This window comes from Bombus impatiens, unplaced genomic scaffold (assembly GCF_000188095.3).
Source record: "Bombus impatiens unplaced genomic scaffold, BIMP_2.2 scf_0027, whole genome shotgun sequence".
In the NCBI taxonomy this organism is placed as follows: Eukaryota; Metazoa; Arthropoda; class Insecta; order Hymenoptera; family Apidae; genus Bombus; species Bombus impatiens.
Window position 1 is genome coordinate 862,208 of NT_176446.1, and position 21,758 is coordinate 883,965.

General features: G+C 38.6%; 1 protein-coding gene across 8 annotated transcripts in view; it reads right to left on the bottom strand.

The window, feature by feature from the left end:
• LOC100745445 (potassium voltage-gated channel subfamily H member 6) overlaps positions 1 to 21,711 on the bottom strand; it is a 144,219-nt gene extending 122,508 nt beyond the window's left edge. For 5 of the 8 annotated variants that reach the window (XM_024367865.2, XM_024367886.2, XM_024367878.1 and 2 more), the window contains exons 1-2: positions 19,139 to 21,711; positions 8 to 188 (exon numbers count right to left, since the gene is read on the bottom strand). In XM_024367865.2, the coding sequence (XP_024223633.1) occupies positions 8 to 188; positions 19,139 to 19,214 (257 nt within the window). In that variant the 5' untranslated portion in view covers positions 19,215 to 21,711. The remainder of the gene's footprint in view (positions 1 to 7; positions 189 to 19,138) is intronic. The other 3 variants (XM_012386410.3, XM_024367872.2, XM_024367883.2) reach the window with 1 other exon arrangement.
• Between the last annotated feature and the right edge of the window lie 47 nt (positions 21,712 to 21,758).

Below are 21,758 nucleotides of genomic sequence, written 5' to 3' on the forward strand. Positions count from 1 at the left end.
GGCGGCGAGGGCGTCGCGGAGGGCTGCGACCGCATGGGGCGACGTCATTGGCCCATGAAGGAAGTCGCAGATCGCTGGCCTCTGCATCACTTCCGCCCTCGAAAACCCCGTCAGCCGGCAGAAACCGTCCGAGCAATATATTATGTGACATAGTCCCTGTTGAGCGTTGGCCACTAAAAAACTTCGATCTGCAAAGAACAAGAGAAAGACATTAATTAACAGATGCTACGAATTAATCGATGTCTGTCTGAATTCACTGGGAGCCGCCCATGAATGATTCGCTTACAGGTCAAGTTAACCAACTCTATGAATTATAACGTATATAAAAATAGCAATTGGCAGCATCCAGTGAGAATATTATTCTTTTTTAATTTAGCTCATAATATTAATTAAATAATCTTCCGAGAGACTGAAATATAGATCATCAATTTTGATGCAGTATTAATTAATTAGATTCAAGTATATTAGACTTCGTATCATTTAGTATTATTTTCATATACCTAAGAAAATTTGATACTATAAAAATGAAACGTGTAGAGTCTGATAAAAAGAGCGCTTCCTCGAGAAATAAAGATATGTACCGATAATTTCTGTAGCCACTGTGTATTCATAGAGAAATATGATAAATAAATTACCCTTTAATTACATAGACTTTACACAGAGGCAGTAACATTTGATGTACTTTTTTTTTGTAAACATGTTCCCATTTATTCCTCAATCTAATATGTTAATAGTATTAACATCATTACAAATATTATATATGGAAACAGAAGACGAAAATATATTAATTTTGGAGTGGAATGAATACACGTGGCATCGAGATAGTTTCTTAGAAACACGTACCACGCTTTTGTGTCGAAAATATCGAATATTTGTTAAGACATGATAGTGGGAGGAATACATAGCACTTTAAAATAAATTCAGGATTGTTGGAATGGGAAAACAACGAGAGAGCCTTGGTCACAGTGAAGTTTCATCGGCTCATTAGAGTGCGTGGTTGGCATGTCTTCCGAGTATGTCCGAAATTAACTTTTCTTGTTAAGAACTGAGAGAAGAGATAGACAGGCTAACGGGAACGAATGATTCTGAATATATGTACATGTATTTATAGGTCGCGGATTCTTCAAAATTAAGAGGCACAGTAGGAGGGAATCGCGTAGGAGAACGTCGGAAAATTCAGCGATTTTCGTTGAAAGGAAACCATAAACATGTAAGAACGGAACGAAGTAAGTTATTATCATGGGTGTTTTCGAAATGCGTCGCGATTTTAATCGTAGGGAGTTTAGTAAAAGTCTTATAGAAAGAAAAATAGCCTTTTCGAAGACATAGGTTCTTTATATTATTCTTCTCCTATTTGATCGATGAACGCGTTAATTGTCACTAGAATTACATATGTATATCTTAGTATACAAATATACTACACGATAGCATTTAATTTTTACGAAATACTATATTGTATTTCCGCATTTGTCCTCCGACGATGTTATTTAAGTCATTCACATAGTTGACAGCTTTTTTAGTCCTTGAAATTTATCTTATTTCGATCATTCTAAAAAAATTTTGTAAAAAATCATAATCGAGTCACTGTGTAGTTCAGGAACTTCTAGAATCATAAAATTAAAAATGAATTAAAGTAAGAGGATTATTGAATGCTTCTCGTAGCATTTTACTGTACCTATTACTATGTTACCTACAATTTCTGATAACCTCGCGTAATTTTGCCGCGTTATTTCATTATTTAATCCTCGATGGCTTAATAAAGAGACAGCAGTTCGAATAGAATTTGCAAAGCAGGACAAGAAAAGAGCAATAGGAGTATACAGATCGATACGACGTGCAATGTGCAGTCGGTTTTTTGTTCACGAAGTAACGTCCGCGCTTTATTCCCCGTCGACGTCCCTGATTGTTTCGCATCCCTTAACATTCCGTCGATCCAAAGTATTTACAAGCGGTGTACGTTATTCGAAACAATCGAAGTACAGGCTTTTGGCGATCGCGCACGATATCCGTGCATGGAAACGGAAACAAATTTGACGAGAACCATTAAAGAAGTAAATTTACCAAATGTTTTCAACCCTTGAATGTTCAACGAACTGGAGACTCGCGCAAAGAGAGAGAAAGAGACTGCCGCTCTATCGAGCGGTAGCACCTTTCAAGCTTATTTTCCTAAAAATAAGTATCGATTCATAGTACATCTCGGTAAACTATAGTGATTCCCACGACTCCAATGAACATTAAAATCTTCGTGTAAAAATTGAAGAACAATTTCATCTCTTTAGATGTAAATATTAGACGATACGATCAACTGGATGTTTAAAAATTTAACGTTGATAAAAATATTTTAATCGCTCGTTATTATTTTTGTCAACGATTGTAATAGATTCTTGAACATTCTTTGTGAACGATATGTATATATTTTTTGATAAATCGTATTGCAGACGAAAGATGTGAAAGCGAGCGTGAGTGGCCGCAAGTGCCAGATTTAGCATTGCACGTGCAAATTTACTCGAGAAGAGCCCCTTTGAGGTATACTCGAAAAACGTCCAAAAAGTGTGGCTGAGTTAGAAACGAGGCGAATTAACCGAGGCTTACGACATCCGCAGCAGACAAACTTAATGGTTGGTACGAAAATATTTTATGGTGTACACTCTAAGACTGATGCCGGATTTAGGACGAAGGTCGCAATGGGTACATGCAGCTTCGCAATTTCGCAATTTCAGAATTCCTGTCTGTGTGTGTTCTTTTGATCTGTACTCCGTTTGTTCCATTATAGCTGGTTATTAAATCGAAGACGCCGAGGAAGATGTTCACGCTTAACCGTTGCAGCGGAATGAGATGAAAGTTAATTCGCCGAAGTTTTGAGGTACGTTAATAAAAAATGAGAACTCGAACTTGCAATTTATAATAATAGAAGATGTCGACCATATTGACATTTATTTGAGAAAGAAAATCGATCAATATCAGATTTTCTCAATTTCTCAATTTTATTGCTTAAGTACACGATTAATACTAAATTCTGAGAAAGCAGCAGCTTGCTTCTATGAGTTCGGGTTAGATATTTTTTATACGAAACTTCCGTTGTTCTCTTTAATAGATCGATTCCTCGGAACATTCTGTCCAACAATGCGTACAGGTGCAATGTCAACAAAATCAATAATTCGTGACATATTGCAGATTTTTATACGAAGCATCTCACTTTTTAATTTAAATTATCTCACGAATTGTTGATCTGTTTAAATATCGTAATACGTGAATACTTTTTGACGCGGAATGTTCCAAAGAATCTAAACGCGCAGAATGAAATACATGATACAGTTCCATCTTAAAAAACGATTTTGACCTTGACAATAACACGTCCTCTACAAATCCTACAAAAGGACTAATCTCGCCAACTTTCATTTGAAACGTCGTTTCTTCAAACTATTACGCGTCTCACCCTATGTATTATACATCCTGATAAATAACAATGATTCGCGTAATCCCAATAAACACAAATAAATTAGTCTTATAAGGATGAAAAAGGAGACAGAAAATTCCACAGCGAAAATAAGGGGGACGAAGTTGAATTTAGGGTGTAGCAACCCCTCACGGTACAATGGCGGTTCCTAACGATGGTCGAAATTCCCCGTAGCGGGGTAGATTCGAGGGCGCGTGAATTCGAAGGCGACGATTTTCAAGTGCGTCGCAAGAGTACCAGACGTCGTACCAGAATCCAAGAGAAATGTCAGCCTCGAGAACGGTCGAATTGCACCGCGTGCCACGGCTACCATCGGTTCACCCTCGTCTCGTCCCCGTTCGATGCTTAAGCATTCTGCGAAGGACAGTCGCGTTTAATGAAGGAAAATTGAAAATGCGCAGGAACGCGCGGCCCGTGGCATTGTTGACCAACGCCAGGGGGAACGTGCTGGATGAAATTATCACGAATATTACGTGACCATCGACAGCCTGTTTAAACATCGACGGGGGAAATCATCGGTTCCGGATGCAACGCGGCGCACGTGTTCCAACGTCGGCTTATGAATCGAATCGCGTTGACGCACGTGCAATGGATAAATGCCGTGATATTTAGGAGCAAATGGCTCGTAGAATCGGACAGGCGGATCAAAAGGTAGAGAAAACTTGTGAAATCGATAGATACAAGTTGGAGCAAACGACGGGTATGTTTGAATGTTTCGGACAGAGGGATAAAATGTCACGAGAAATTGAGTGGAAGAATCGAAGCAGAATATTTCGGCTGGGATAAACATTTCTTGTGATAATGCTATTTTAGGTATTAAACGGTTGGGGAGCGATGTATATTTTCCATTGCAGTTATTTGTTTAATAGTGGAGAATTTAAAGTAGGAAATTAAGTGGACTACCAAAGGGCTACCAAAAATGAGAAAGATCTCTGTAATATCGCTTTCGTTAGTATCAATGACCTGAATATCGAAAATATGAAAAATTTGCCATATTTACAAGTGTTATTTTATTTGTTTAACGTGTAGCTCGGAATTTAAAGCGAGCGCGTACGGTTTAAAGAGAACATGTATGATATAAAACGCGCGTTAAATTTTGCAGTTTCCCGCAGCGAAACAACCGCGTATTTTGTAACGCGAGGCAAGATTAAAACTCTGGTTCCATGGTGCCAAAGAAATGATTTAAACTATCCCGTTAACATGCAAATTCATCCGTTTCATTTTCATTTTCTCGTACAGCCTCCGCTACTACCGTTCCTCAGGTATTAATTTCGTAGCACGATAATTCGACTAAAGTGCTAGCAATTATGAAAACTCGCGTAAGAATTGACTATCTAAGAGAGCAGCGAATAAAAGCTGTTTTACTATTACTTGTTAATTAATAGCATGGCTTAAAGCGTCCTTCGTCTGTCATTAAATATTTGTCACGAATGATGCTGATTCGATGTATAAACGTAACAATGTTTATAAATGTCTTTACATTCGATTATCTGACTTCCAATTCATTTATCGTATCAGAAAATCTCGTTAATTTCCGCACGAGATAATTTCATCGAAATGTTTAACAAACATATTCGTAGAAATAATTAGAACGTTAACACAACAATATTTGCAGTTTTCTTGTACTAGAGAATCAATATCGTTTCGTTCTGTGATTCTGATTGATCGATAGTAATTACTGGCTAATAGTGAGCGGTGTTGGAAGTGGCAGCTTCGCGTACAGTAGTTTAACCATGATTAATACTCCTTTTCACTATACCGCCCGCAATCAGACTAGCAACAAAGCATAGCTCGACCACAAAGATTAATCGTCGATCATTTTTTGGTGCTTTTATATTTGTTAGGAAATCAAGGCAAAAATCAATCAATGGCAATCGCGAGAGAGAATTTTTTTCCATTTTTGATGTTGCACGATCATCGTAACAATCGGTATTCTGGTCTTCTATCTGGTCTATCTATCTCCTGTCTAATATTCCGATGCAATGATCGAGCTTTGGAATTTTTTAATTCTAAACGTTTAAAAGTTTCGAATTTTGCAAGTTTGAAACTTTGGAATTTTCAAATTTCCAAACTTTGAAACTTTAGAGCTTTTGAACTTTTGGATCTTAGGGGAACTCTAGAAGTCTAGAATTTTTAGATCTTTCAGTTTTCAAATCCTTCGGTAGCCGAAGATTCTCGAATTTCGCAACTGTACGATATTAAAATAGTCAAATTCCACAAATTGTATTCGTTAATTCTCGGGTTGTGGAAACAGTAGCGAGGATTCACGATCATTTTCCGTGGGTTTGCGCTTCCGGTGACTCTCAGGGCTATCCGGGAATGTATCACGACACGATCAAAGGAATTTTCAAACGGAATCGTTTTAGAAGGCTGTACAATCTGACCGCGCGATTAGGCGGCGTGAAACCCTACGAGAGAACAAGTGCGAATCGTGGATAGACTAGGGACAAACGAGACGCGTGGGTTCTTTTTACGAATCTCATTCGCTGTGGCGAGTTTATCGGCCGAACTAGAAATAGATTTTGCCGAGTTCGCATCTGAGACAGGCTCGCAGGGCTGGGCCCTTTGCCAAGGATGTCACTTAGCCGCGAGAACTACTTTGCTATCCGTTTGTTCCAAAATACTGACCGCCTCGGCTCTCTTATCTTTTCGAGTCGCTAAACTGATCGCGGCCCTCAATTTCTTCTGTTCCATGAGCATAGATATACATCCGTTTTCAAGAACCGAGAACAAATGCTTGCGATCGTTTGTACGATAAAGTTCGTAGAGTAAGTGATAAGTGAAAGTGTTAATCGAGCGTTTCTGAAAATGGTATAGTTACGGGGTATTCCATAATTTACAAATAAAAAAGACGAACCTAAATTGGAGAAGATTTAGAAGAGATACTTATCGATGAGCTTGTAGAATATTTCTGACGAATCGATTCTTAAGTCTTCCGCTGTAATGTAAACTAGAAAACTTAAATCTGAAAAAAGTGTTAAACGAATACGTTTGGATTAAAGACTATTTGTTTTACGAAGGGAAAGTAACAGTGGAAAATTATGAATTTTTATGAAAGGGCGCAATTATGGTGAATGTTGAAAGTATGCCAAAATCGAACGTGAAACATCGATTCGCAATCGTTCATGTGCGATTTACATCTATAAAGAATTAATGTTAATGTAGAAAAGTCTCAAAAGAATATCATCGTACAGATATCTTAAAATTTCCTTTCGATCTTCCCCATTGAAGTTATAGCGCGAAGCATAGATGCGATTTTCTCAAAAGAATGTTCTTAAGGAACGCTATCTTAATTTCTAGCGAAATTTCTATATAATCGGAGAGCAGAAACTGGCACCGTGTACCAATTCTATCGTAACAAACGACATTTCACGTTTACATAGCCACTCGGTCGGTTATAAATATACGGAATTGGAACTTACTGCGAGTTTTGTTTCCGCCACGACAATACGAGGATTTAGAGTTGCGGTAAACGCCATATGACGCATGTTAAATTATCCAATCTGACAACTATAAATCAATGTTTCGTATTTATGGATAGAAAAGCAGCGTTATTCTTATCTCCATGGGGTCGCCTTTAATGTCCCTCCACGTTACACGTAGTTACATTATTTATTATTAAATCGATTATTATTTATCGCCCTTTTAAACGCGTTACTTCCTTTTAACAAATTAATACGTTTCAATCGAGATATATTACTTGAAGTATCGCAACAATTTATCGTTGAATGTTCTTTTTATGCAGTCTAACATGTGCGTAGTGATCCATGAAAATATTTGAATATTTATCACCGACACTCTTTTATGAATTTTATTAACAAAAATTTACAACTTCGTATCTCGGTTGTTTACGAAAAAGAAGCATAACGTGCAATTTCTCTATAAAACATTTTTTTCCTGTATAAAACACATGCCTTACGAGGTGAACAAGTTATGTGAATCATTCTGTACAATTGTAATATCCATAACTCACCACAGTGCACAATACAAAATGTAATGAATTGCTATGCATTTTAGAATTCCTTTTAAATTTTACCAATATACAACCACGGTACTTTATATCACAGGAAACTCGTAACAAAATTCCAGAATATCTCATACAAACCACACAAAGCATTCAGAAAGGGTGAAGGTTAAGTAATCCATTCCGACACTTTCACGAATCGCTATGCATCAGCGAAAGTCGGCGAAGAACTGGAGAAAACACGCAGCTTTCTTCGGTAGCGATACGTAACAAGCTAACAAAGCAAACTTCCAAGAGGTTCCACGATCGCCCCCGTTGATCGTCTGTTAACTTGTGGCTGCATTCAACAGAACGGATTACAGTTTGCATATGGTCGATCCACGGCATCGATACACTCCGCGATGATTCTCGATTTATCTCACTGAACCGTCCTTGAACGATAAAGCCGAGTCGGCCGATTCGTCTTATAGCCGAAAACCCGAAAATACGATGTAGTCACGCTAGCCCACAAGCAAATGTTGTGACAAGCTGGAGCGACCTTGTCGTCGCGTTAAAGTTAAATCCGCTCACGCGGTTCGATTTAAACATCCTATATATAAACATAGAACTGGCCCGTGATCCGTCTGTGACCCAGGTCGAACAGGTTTTCTCTTCGGCCACAACAGAGCGCGGAGGATAAGAAAGAGGAAAGCGAAAAAAGGCGGAAGAACGCCACCAACCTGTCGATATTGTGCTAGAACCAGGGAAGTTGAATTACAACGTCGTTGGAGCAAGGTTGACGTGTTTGTAGTTCCAGGCTAATTTTGAGAGTCTATATCTCAACCTGATCCCTCTGAGATTTTTATTTAAAGCTTTCTTCGCGTTTCCCAACCTGGTTTCGATCTTTCTGTGCTCAAAAGTGTTTTAATGAAAATTGCGTTTGCAAAATAAGGTCGAAGCGTGTGAGAATGACGAAAGTTTGGAAACGAACCCTTGCAACGTTAATTTACTAATTAATAATGTTAGTAGGCTGTACGTAAACATTTATGCAGACTGTTTACAGACGCATCAACCACTGTTTTCGTTTATTAATGACTCGTCGTCGGTAGAGCTTACAGGTTGAATTTTATAATTGTAACAATCCTAAAGTCTGATTAAAATGTACATTAATACCGGTAATTATTAACGTTAGTTCAATTATGTAAAATGTCCTTGCTCCCAATTCCTTATAAATCTTTTCGTTACGTTGAATTTACATTGAGCTTTATGATTTTATAACGTTTCGCCAAAATGTTACAAATGCTACAAGCTGGTAACTTGTCAAATTTCACCAATAATTTTATCTCACTCGTATGAAACGACTGTCTCCTTAACTTGTTGTAAATCTTTTCAAGCTGAAATATGTCTCAATGGTTTTTGCGACGAGAAACAAGGTGGAAGGAACCTTGTAAGAGCGATGGGGCCTTAAATATACGATTGCCTACAGAACAAATATCGCACGACCAAGCGGAAAATCTGCGTCGATATTTTGTTTACGTTAGCCAGGGCGCGCGTAACGCATGGGTATACGCCGCTTGGAAATCAGGGAAGTGGAACGAGTCATTGAATTATGAGATTGGAATCGTCGTCGAGGAAGTGAATGGGGATTTGGTAACTTTCCTCCCGCGCTGCTTTCTTCTTCGCTCTCGTGGCCCTCCTGGCGACGTTAGTCATCGTTTCTGCACGGTTTCTTTAAACCGATGTCCACCGGGGATTCCGGTGAAGTATGCAGCAAGCCTTCCGTGCCAAGAACGCACTTGCGCCTCGTGTCGCCGAAGAAAATAGAAGTTCCGCGAAAGAACGACAATCTAAGATTTTGCAGCTCGTAACTCAACGCATTGGAATATTTCGAGGGACTGCGTCATGGTGGATGAAACCTACAGCTGCTCTCGAAACCATCAATCTTATTAAGGGCATAGGATGAAGAGATCTAGCAAGTCCAAAAATGGTCGCGTTTGATTCCTTAAGGGGTAGGTCATCAAAATTTATCTATTCAATGTTATCGTGTAGGTATACAAATATCGATTATAAGATTAACGCGAAGAAAAGACAGATTGCATGTACACATGAAAACTAAGGAAACGAAATAAGAAATTCTTATATTGGAATGTGCAAGGAAATACTATAAAAAGAAGGAATATCTACGTTTGATAAGCAACAACACAGTGCTACGTTGCATGTTTTTCAAGTATCAAGAATCAACGTTGGGCCAGTACAACGTTTCATTTGCAATCTCTTTCTCGGATAATTTAAATCGCGAACTCTTATGTGCGTTTCCTAACATCGTAGTTATTAAAAAGAATTCCAAATAATTTTTGTTCTAAACTATAGAAATTCTGCAATTTGTTGCAAGCTTCTATAAAGTATCTATTATTCTGAAACAATTTTTATGCCTCGATAAAACAATATCTAAATCACTATACCCACGTTTAACGATAATATTGCATACACCAATTTTTGCGAGTTATTTCGCTGCTCGCAGTAATCGTTTAAAAGTTTAACCAGCGTGGCTGATGAATATTTCGAGTCGGAAGGAAAATTAGATTGGTATCTAGTTTCTAGGATAACACGCGGATTATACACGGAAGATAGATTTCCATACCTTGAAAATAGGATTAGATTTTGGTGGAAATTATTGAATTCTCAGGCTCCTCGATACTGGGGCGTAATCGTATGAAGGTCTCTGGGAAATTTCAAGCTCGATCATGGTTTATTTTCATCGCATGGATTCGCGCTATCGAATTCGAAGGTATTATTCTTCGATGGCAAATTCTCGCATTAAGAAAAGCAATCATATCGGCGATTGTTGAATGATATCCTGTATGAAATCGCGGTCTACGTTTAATTTTGGTTAAAACGACGCAATTAAACGGCTATTTGAACGCGACGTTGCAGATACACCGACGAGTGAGTCGTGAAAATGAAGGGAGATATCTTCAAAGAACCCGCGAATCGACTGCACAGCATCGAGCAAATGAAAAACAATAAACCGCACAGCTGGACGCTCAAAGAACTCCCTAGGGGCGAAAATTGCGCGTCGCTTGCACTAGCCGTGGTAATTATTTCCATAAGCGTTCTAGAAAGGCTTGCACTGAAAATACAACACACCGACTGACTAAACTGACATCTCCTTCTTCTTCGTCTTCCTTTTAGCCTCCTTAAATCGAAAGAATAATATGAAAGCTGTCTTAAGATCCTTATAAGCCTAAGAAAAGCAGGAGATATCTTAAGAAAATCTTTATAAAGCTACGAAAGGATCAGCGGAATTTAACGTAGATAGAATTCAGGAAATCGTTAAGATCGTCACCGTAAGCGTGCTAAAAAGACTTGTACAAGAAGTTACGAAACAACAATTGGTTATAGTTATACCTGTTTCTTCTTTCTCTTTTCTAAATTACAGGGACGATATGGAGGATGTTTTAAGAAGATTTTCATAAAACTGTAAAATCATTCGGTAAACCGTTAAAATTATTTTCACAGACATTGGAGAATCGCTTGAACTGAAAATTACAAGACACGTCAATTGGTCAAACCAATCTCTTCTCTTTGTTTTCGTAATGGAAAAGATAATACGAAAGGCGTTTTAAGACAAAGCTCACAAAGCTATTAATAGAATGCGCCATTGAGCAAGTGTTAACGATCTGTCGCGAAAAAGTAACCCAGACGACGCGAATATTCCAAGAGCTATAAACAATTTTCCGAGTAACGTAGGAATGTGCGAAACGATCCCCTTCCAGCGAAATATCACACGTATTTATAACACTAATTTGAATGGTGCCTAGGCCAGTACTCAATTTCGAAAGATATTTCAGCGACACATGTGGTCTACGTTAAATCACAGATGCCACGCGTCGTAGACGCGTGTTTTGCACGCGACACGAACGAATTAAGATTTCCGCGAAAATTCCAGGACCATTCGATTCGTGTTCGATTCATATACGATTCGATCAACATCGACGATGAAAAATAACCTCCTCAGATGCGTGGCATCGCATCAATTTCTAGGAATCGTCTCGCGAACGAATCGGAACGTGTTACAGATCGAAAATTCGCGAATCGTGGCGACGAGAAGAAACATCGCAATGCTAATGATCTCTGCTTTCCTTCCCACGAAACATCCTGAGAAACAAATAATCCATCCATCACGTAGTAATACGTCATTATTTGGTTCTCACGAAGAGCCAAGAACTCGTCCAAGAATCTCATATGTTTTAACGCTTTCCATAGATAACTTTTATGTGTATATTCTACGTGTCGTATAAAACATTTTGAAATTTCATTGCCACTTTAACGAGACACGATTATTACGATCATATTGGCAATATTTGGGACCAGTTTGAAGAACTTACTACGCAAATGGGTTAACTGGGAACAGTGTTCGAGTTTATTTTCACTTCTTTCACGAGTATCGCGTCGTCTCGCAATTGCAAATGGAATTGTTCGTAGCGTTCGAATCGTGTGTCGAGGTATTCGTTCCCAAGCAAATGACAATCAACTCAACTCAAAAAGGTATCGAGGTTGAGACGATGACTTTTCTATTAGGAAAACTACGCTAGGCAATCCTTATGCGCATAAATATATAATTCACGCGACTGGAAATAGCTTTCGTGCGTATTTTGAGTTCATGTTTGTGAATGATTAATACACTCGTGCCACCTAATATGATATTATTATAATATAGCCAATTGTTATATATTATGCATCATATATCATTATTTATTATTATACATTATTCTATATATTATCTATTAATGAATCATCTATCATTAAAGAATCGAGAGATGCAATAACAGTTATTCGATTTCTTTATGACATTTCATATTCCATTTCCAATCTATTCGAAACATGTACACATGCTCTGCGCTAATTATGAAAAACATATTAAATTATAGCTCTGTATCACCAAGTATGAAAATTATTTATCTAAATATCAAAATAGTAATTAGTATGAATTTACGAGACAATATTTTCGACATTTAACTAAAATTGATGAAATTTTCTTGAACATTTATTGGGTCCGCTTTCTGATTCACCTTCGTTTTATTTTCGACGATGGCTTCTGATTACGGGATCCTCCGTGATGTCGTGAAACTTCCGGTTTGCCGCTCTAACTCTCTAAGAAAGAATTTTAAGTGATCCGTCTTATGAAAATATTTACTCGGAAACCACGGGCTTAATTAGCCCCAAGATGTACTAGAGCGTGCTTTTGTTTGCATAGGCGACTGAGTAAGGGTATGCATTTCGTTAAAAGTTAACGAGACCCAGCCAAAAAGGATCGACCGTGAGGGTATACGAAAAATGCAAAGGTTGCTACTTTGTTCCTTAATTATTTTTAGGTCCTTCTTCTTTATACTTTCCACATTTTTTTAAGTATTACGAAAACATTCTTCTTGCTACACGAAATGACTCTGATAATTGAGAAATAAGTAAAGAAAATACACTTTAAAAATTCAACGATCAAATACGCTTGGAAGATGGAAAATATTAAAATTGATTAACTTAGATGTTCCCGAATTTTGTCATGCCTCTTTCTCACATCGCGATTTCATCAGGATCGTGATTAATTAATTAACTTTAAAGGTTGCTTGTAGCCCCTATAAACTTTATATTTGCCGAAAGAAGGAATGGTTTCGTTATTGGATAAATTGGCTAGATTCCATTGTCAAACACCTGTATTAATCTCTGCCTAATGATTTCCGTATCTATCAATACCAGAGTACGCGTGGAAACGCAGCCAATCGAATCTAAGCACAATCGTCTCTGCTCCAAATTAGATTTCACCCCTCATACATAATCTAGTCCAACCTGGCGCCCCTACGTTCCTTCATCCACGCCCGAACGCTTGAGAATCGGATCGTTCTAAAACTCGAAGGTATTCTTGCGACGAAATTAAAAGTGCATACGGTTGCAACGGTAAATTGAAGCTAAGTAACGAATCGTGTATTCGGCTGGTGCATTTCACACAAGAATTTTCACACAAGTAGCGTTACACGAACACGGTTGCCGGCAACAGACGCGACATATTCGCTGATAAGGTGCTCGATGACGTGAAATTATTCATAATCGCGGCCCCGACAGCAAATCGTGAATAATGCATTCGACGCAATGGTAATTATAGCAATCGGTTGGATTGGCAACCGACTTGATGAACCCGTGCATTAACGTCCATGGCATCCGCGATGCCTTCCCTTCGTCCATCGCGGTGAAAAAAAGCTGAGGGCTCGTGGAGAACCGCGGAGAATTTTAAATATCCATCCTGGCAACAGCCCAAAGTTTCTGCACGAATTTATCGCGCGGCAGCACACGTATTCTCGTTATTATGAACAGGTATGGCGCTCGTAAACGACAGGAAAGAGCAGCGAAAAAATAAAAAGAAGAGGAAAGAAACACGGAAACGCGTGCATTCTGTTGTTGACTGACCGGAATTACCGCTATCTTCTTCATGCAGGTTCGAATTGTTTGTCGTGAAAGACTAAAACGCCGATTCAATGCGACTCCGATGTTTAAATTGTGTTTATAGGAAGAGGAAGGAAAGCAGATTTGATATTCAGAAGCGTAGGTGTTTATTAATACGAATGTTAGTCGATTAAAAATTAGTGGCTGTCTTCAAGACTAATTATTACAGCAGCAAAAATACAAAGTTCTTTTTTAAGATTCCAAATTTCTTGGGTACTATTTTATTAACAAATTCTTGAAACTTTTCTTTCATTCTCTTTTGAGTCCAAACGAAAACAGTATTTGTTCAATAGTTTCATTATATAATAGATGTTTGTAACAAAAACGCTACAAACTTTTCGAACAACCTCGTATTTAACTTCAAATGTCAAATAATAGGACAAGTTTAGTAAGATGCGATTGATTGATAACACATTGTTCGTCTGTAATCTCCGTATTAATTTAAACATTTGCCAGAACGAACGTAAAATCGATTTCAAAGAAAAGGAAATAGGAGAACTACTTTCGTCCGCAAGGTTATTTCATCACGCGACTAAGCCCTGGAATTCACCAAAAATTTAGTTTGAAAGTTCGAGTCGACGTTTGGCGCCAAAGTGGTAAGAATTTCGAGGAAATCTGACTCAGCTTGTCGACATTAGCTGGCGTTTCCCTCTCGCGATTAACGGAGTCGAAAAGCGGATTATCACGAGGAAAAGCCAACAAGCGTACAAATTCATAAATTCCAATGGAATCGGTGATTCATCGAGCAGGCGACGTACCATGGTCGAATAGATTCAGACCTTGAAAAGCTCTCTGACCTACTTTTCCCTTCGCTCCTCCCTAAAAATTCAGAGAGAAAGAGAGGGAGAAAAAAAACACGTTTTTATGTCACATAGCCTGGACAGTTCTTTTTAAGATCATAGATCATATCTAGTCAGGATTGGAGGGGTTGTTGCAACAAGGTTGTGCGTTCACTTTACTGTCGTTTTATAGACTATTCAGTATCTCATACTTGTATAATTTTCTTTCTCTTCTTCTTTTTTTACTAATGAATCTCTTTTTGTTGATAAATAAATAAACAAGGAGAAACTCTACTTTTCAATGATTTCAATAAACCAAGAGAACACTAACCGATAAAAAATCATATTACTATTTAGGAATATGCTATAAATATGTAGTCAAACTTTTATAGTAATAAGCTTCTTCTCCATCGAATATGAAACTTCCAACCTTTCTTTCAACAAATACAATATGAGTTTAATAGCTGTACCTTTGATTTTTACATAACGTCAACTATATGTATATACTTTGTTTCTTATATATCTACCTTACGTGTTATTTCTACTTTTAGCTATTTTATGTTTGCTACTTTATGTCTTTCCAGCCATAAAGTGACATTACAATAAAGAAGCCAAGAAAAATGTGATTATCGATTCCAATGATCTTTATGTGCCTATTTCATTAGGCAATTTAGGCTCGTTGCTTAAGACAGCTCCAATAAACACGGTTCATAAAATTCATACTCTGTTTCCGTATGAATAAAATGATACTTGTGGTTGCGATACATATAAAGCTTCCTCCCCTTTTCCGTTTTTCTCGTGACGATTTTGTCAACCGTCGGATCGTCATTATAGGGTAAAGAAAATAAAGTGATCTCAAGATAAGAATGAAATTTATAAGCAACAACGACGATATCAGCTTTCCGCCCTAAAGTACAATTTAAGCCCAGCCACAGCCCTAATTGTCGGCTTTTAATAGTTTCATACACGAAAACGAACCGTGCCAGGTTCCTGGTGTCACATTTTCGACCTAGTCGTACACGCGTGTACAGAATCCAGGGTGTGCTTGACGAACAGCCTGACCTTGGCATGAATAAACCACTGAACATGATTGATGACACGATTATTCGTAATAGTAATTTACCGAATTAAGTATATCTGTGAATATCGGTATGTCATTTGTTGACAATGAACGTGTTTTTAATGGGATCTCGTGATCGTTTGAACTTTCTGCTTTCCGTGAAACCATGAAGTTTTATTATCGAACGATATATTATCTTAAACTTACACGGGAATTAGATGGAAATTCCTATTACGGAGTGAAATATTTGCTGACAAAAATTACAGGCTTAGAAGCAGAATGATAAAGAAGAACAAACGATAAAAGCTTTAATTTAGGAAAACCGTGACTAGAGTTACAAAAGAATTTACATTTTTTTAAATAATACGAGGTTCGTTTCTTTGCATGACTATCTGTCATGTGACTCTACTTTTTCAGAAAAAACTATTTCTTTAGCAACAAGCTAAAGTTTGTTCAAGTAGTGATTAAACCGTTAATATAATATTTATACGACTATTCAATTTTTTACTATTGCAAAAATTGAGTAAAAATAAGAAGAGATAATTATATATATATTCTACTATGTTCCACGAATAAAACGAATTAAACTGAATATTTTAAGTAGCATATCTCGTTCAAAAACGAAACTTTCCTAACAAATCAATTTTAGTGTGTTGAATTAGAAACATTTATCCTAAACTTATTTAAATATTTAGCTAAAATTCATGACAAGTGATTCTCTCCTAATCTCGTCATATATAATGCAGGATATATCCATCATCAAAGGAATTTTTCCAACAACCTAATATTTTCAGGAATAGGAGATATTAACGCGTGGAGAAGAAAAATCCGTAGGTGGATCGTTATTGGTCTAAGGAAGTCCTGTGCGTTATAGATGCTTCATCGATCGCGCAGTCATCGTGGTTAGGAATTATTTAACGTTTTCAAGGGCTACTACTCTACGATCTGTCGGTGTTTGCGTGTAAGATATATATTGCCCTCCGTTGTCGTATTCGATTACGATACAAGAAGACAGTTGAAGAGTATCGAAAAGATGGCTTGTTGGTGAATAAGGAGCGCGGAGATAGGGTGAAAGGAGGAAAAATGAGCGAAACGCGGTTGGATGTACATGCTATAGAGAGGACGTCAGATTAGAAGCCAAGGCTTGACGAGCAGCAATGCCACCGGGACAAAAGCCCACCCTGAAGGGGCTGGCATACATATTTTTTATTATATAAATTGGCGTTACAGAGGTTTCCCAAGAATTTATCGCGTTAATGCCTATTACCGCCCGCCCTTCCGTACGACAGCCGCTGCTTTTGTTAACAAGCGATGATACGCGACCTCATCGACTTACTATGCTATCCGAATTCTTATCGAATCTCCTCGGTAAAGATACCGAACGAATGTAATATAAAAAAGACAATAGTAGAAAGAGATAAAAATGATGGATGTTTAGGTAGATAAATTCATATTTTGTAAAATAGAATTAAAGTATCTAAGCAGAGATTTGTTTCACTTACTGAACGTTATAACGCGTATTATACTTTCAATATTTCCTATATAGCGATTCTAAAAAGTATTTGCACGTAACCCAATTTTCTAATAAAACGTAGGTGAAACTTTCTTACAGTTATATGTTTCCATAAAAATATGAGTTTGCATAAATATCTCCAATGTAGCGAAGAGATACAAATTAAGCGTATTGAATTTTTTCAGAATTGAATAAATGGATTTTTTTTTATTTCGCACTTTTTGACAGAAGGAAGAAAATATTTTGCTGAAAGCCGCATCGTTCGGGGCAAGCCTTTCAGATCCTTTGTGCAAAGGATTAAAGACTCTTTCGAGCACTTAATCCGCACAAGCTCAGCTATGAAAGCACGTTTAGTGTTCGGTCGTATATCAACGACCGATCGTGGAGAAAATTACTTATACCTTCCACGTTACTGACACGAAATTCGACGGTATGTTTTAAAGGAAAACAACCAGAAGATAATTCATTTTATATGCGTGTTAGGAAGACTAAAAGATATTAAACAATAAAACAGGCAGTGACTGATCATAAAGCATAATCAGTATAAAATTATCAGCATTAAAGTACGATCAAGATAATTGTGTATATCATCTGTGCTACTTAAATGGGATTTATTAATATTAATAGGCTGGAACTCCATATTGCATTCTAGATGAAATTTAATAGAATTTCTCAAGGAGAAAACGAACAGACGAACAATTTATTTTGCATTAAATTTTAGGAAGCTATTATCTTATGATAAGGCGAAGTTTATAAAGATCTCTAGATAAAATTCTGGAATTCTAATAAAGACTTCTGAGGCAGCTAATCTTTCAGCAAGGTTAGTAAACAACGAGAAGACGAAAGAAAATACGCGCTCTAGTTCGTTTTACCGCGATCAATCGCACGTCTGAAAAACCTGTCGGTTTCCTCTAGCTTTGCCTTCCCTTACAAGGACTTTAGGCATACCTCGAGTGATATTGCCAGTGACATGCATTGTCCTAGTGTGAAACAGAACTACCCCTTTCTTCCATTTAACCGATTCCATCCCCTGTTCTATCCCCTTCCATAAAACTTCTCCTTCCGCCGAGATGTTTTAAATAATATTGAAAACGGAGTTCTGGCTCGATGCCTACTCGTTCCATATCAGGTGGAGCAGTTCTAAAAACTTCGATTATATCTAGCCAGCTAGAACGACAACCCTCGAGCTGTTAACTTTATTTTAATCTTCCGCGAGAAGGGAAGTTGCGCGCCTCTTAAAAAACTTTCATTAAACTTTATACGACCACGAATATTACGAAGGAGAAGCGTACTTATTCAAGGCAAATGTTGGAAATTGATCTTTATTTTTTTATCACGCTCGTTATTCCAACATTCTCGTTTTAGTTTCTTTTTTTTTCTTTTTTTCTCTCTCGATCTGATCGATACGACGAATGATAATGAAAACGGATGGCAAACCGTGAAATTGGTTATCTAATTTTAATGAAAATTTTCCACTGTGCAATTGCTCGCTATCGACGTCTAACCGAGATATAAATGGCACGTGATAAATTATTCGAGGCTTATGATTTTGTATAATTGCGTCCCTGCTAAAATTCGCGATAAAGAATAAGCGATTGTATTTTCGACGTGAACGAAGACAGAACTGCAGATATCTCAATTAAAATGAATGAAATTGCTTTAAAAATAATAAAAAAAATAATACTGCTTTGGAATGTAATATAAAATTAATCACGAGTCGAAATAGCGTTTCTAATTCATCGAAATATGTCGATCGACGAACGTAAATATTTTCCAATCTTTCATGTCAAATTGCAGAAATTATTACAGGAAATATAAATTACTTCAGAAGAATTCATTGTCATTGATTGACTCGAATGTTTTCGTCTCGTATGATGTTACCCAGGCTCACCGTGAGTATCGAACTTCCTGATGATAGTTTCGATGATCGTTGTCCTGGGCGCCACGTGACCTCGTCTAACAGGCATCGCAGGAATATTCCCAGGTACCTGGGCCGACGAGACGTTTGGCGTTCGATCGAAGGCTCGTTAAGCCTGCTTTTAATAATTAACGTGTAACACTACAGCACTGAAAAAACACTCGCAGCATGCGTACAAGCACGGTAGAAAAAAGCACAGCACGAGTTGAGCATAATGATCGTCGATGACAAAGAGAAGCACCAGCTAATATCGGCGATGTTCGTCACAATTCGTTCCCAGTGTGTAAACCCTGTTTTGTTTCCCCTAAAGAACGACTAGAGAAGAGAATGAGAAGAAAACGAAGGAGAAGATTCGTTGCTAGTCGGACGACGAATTGATGTTCTTTTCTTTTCTTTTTTTTTTTTTTTTGTTTCTAGACTCCTTTGCGTAGATACAAAAAATGAGAGGAGATAGTGAACGAAGAAAAGTGGCCACAAAGTATAATGTCAGTTGCACTTAACGGTGACGTGTGTGCCTTTGCCTTTTACTTCGAGGAACACCCCTCTATTACGCTAAATTACTTTTGCGTCTTCCGCGGGAGTATCGTTGTTTCTTGGTGTTGTTGTTGTACAAAATTTGCATACGAAGCTGCGTGGACAGAGTCGATACGTTCGCCTTACGAGAAGGCTGGATGTCTTCGTTTGACTTCCTTTTTGGACCCAATACTCGTCTACCTAGATGTATCTAAAGATCGAAACAGGCTGTAGCAAGTGACATATGGTTCATCCTCTCGGTTGATCCAAGGACACAAGAGAAGGTCGAGCCTAAATGTCGTCTCGACGTGCGTGACACGAGGTTCCGCTGTATATACCTCTGATGTCTGCCCTGGCTCAAGACGTACAATCCACGCGAGAGAACATCTATTTATAGTTGATATAGCACGCGCCACACGAATGGTGTTCCCACGAATTCCAGAACAGGGCACCAGAAATCTGGAAAACGTCGTGTTAATGATCTAAGACGATTTCGTTCTGCGTTTGTGCACGAGAATTCCCTCTTTTTCTTCACCGATGATCCACGTTTTCCCTTGGTTCCTCGAATCGCGCTAATTTTCCCTAATTAATTTTCTTTTCTAAACTTTTCTTCGTTTCTCCTTTGTTGTTTCGTTTAGCTAATTTAGAATTGCTTTCTAAGACAGCCAAAGGACAACGTGTCGCGAGTACCTCGACACTCGGTTGTCTTTGAAGAAATCGGAAAACTGTCTGAACAACGTTGACCCGTACGATCGCACCTTCTCGGCGGTAGATTCTCCGTTGAAAATTCGGAGAAGCTTCGACCTCGTCGGCTCGAAGTCAAACTTCTCTACATCCGGAGGAATGAACAGTAGACGTCTCGAAGAAGCGCATTGTGCGGACATTTCCACAAAGTGTTGTTGAGTGAGTATCTCGGGAAATGTTCTCTGGGTGTGCTGTGCGTCTCCACGACGATAGACGTCGATCCCACGAGTTCAGTGGTAGAACGCCATTGACGAATGCTCGAATTCCACGAACGCTGACACCTGTTCCACGATGGTTGCGGAAACGCGAAGCGGGTGAAACGAAAGAATCGCGGATATCATGGCTGTACGTGTATATGTAAGTCTAGGAAAGAAGCGAAAGGAGCGAGCATTAATCGTAAAGAGAAGGGGAAACGAACCGTCGAGATGACAACGAGAAAGGCACGTGGTGGATTTGTAGTTGCGTTTAATACGAAAATGCCAAAGCGCGGGTCTCGACTTTGATTCACTACGATCGTTGCTCGCGATTACACGTTGCAACGTAGTACACTCCCCTAAATCGAATAACTTGGTTCGTGGGGGTCAGGCGGTTGTGCATTTCAGCTCGAACTCAGGGACAGTTATTTTTATACTTCTTCTTCATTCTCCGCAACAACAAACAGGCGGATCGTACGAGTGCCTCTTACGACTTCTCCCGATATTTCTCGAAATACTCATCGGCTCTTGTAACCTGTTGGCGACGGCCACTGACACTACCCACCGAAACCACTATTTGTTTCATCGATTCTCTCTAATGTACTCCTTTTGTTCGTACAAGGCAACTCGCATATTTTCGATAATTTACACAGAACGTATAAAATCCAACGAATATACAAAACGAATGTCTGTGTTCGAACAACTACATTCTTCTCCTGGCCACCACGCCTTGCAGGTCCAAAATCGAAGCTCCTGCGTCACTGTGCTCTCAGCGTACTCCGGTGTATTCTAACTAAAGGAACGTTCCAAACGAGAGTAACTTCCCTTCGACAACCGGCACCGTATCCACGGGCTTGTATCGCTAAACACTGTTGCTTTCCCGCGTGCTCCCACCTTTTGAGTCGGTGCGTCTACCGGCGAAGAGGCATCTCGAGGCCGCGTGCCGAGCAAAACGCCGGAAGGAGAACGAAACAAGAGCAAAAGCTTCCCTCACGGAAGGATTTTCCGTAGTTTCGTTAGTCGCCGTCGTTCGGTCGGAACTGAAAACACGAGGAGGCACGACGGGCCGACGTCTCTCTCGGCGACGGCGACGACGACGACGACGAAGACGACGCCGGCGACGATGGTACGTTAGGGGGGTC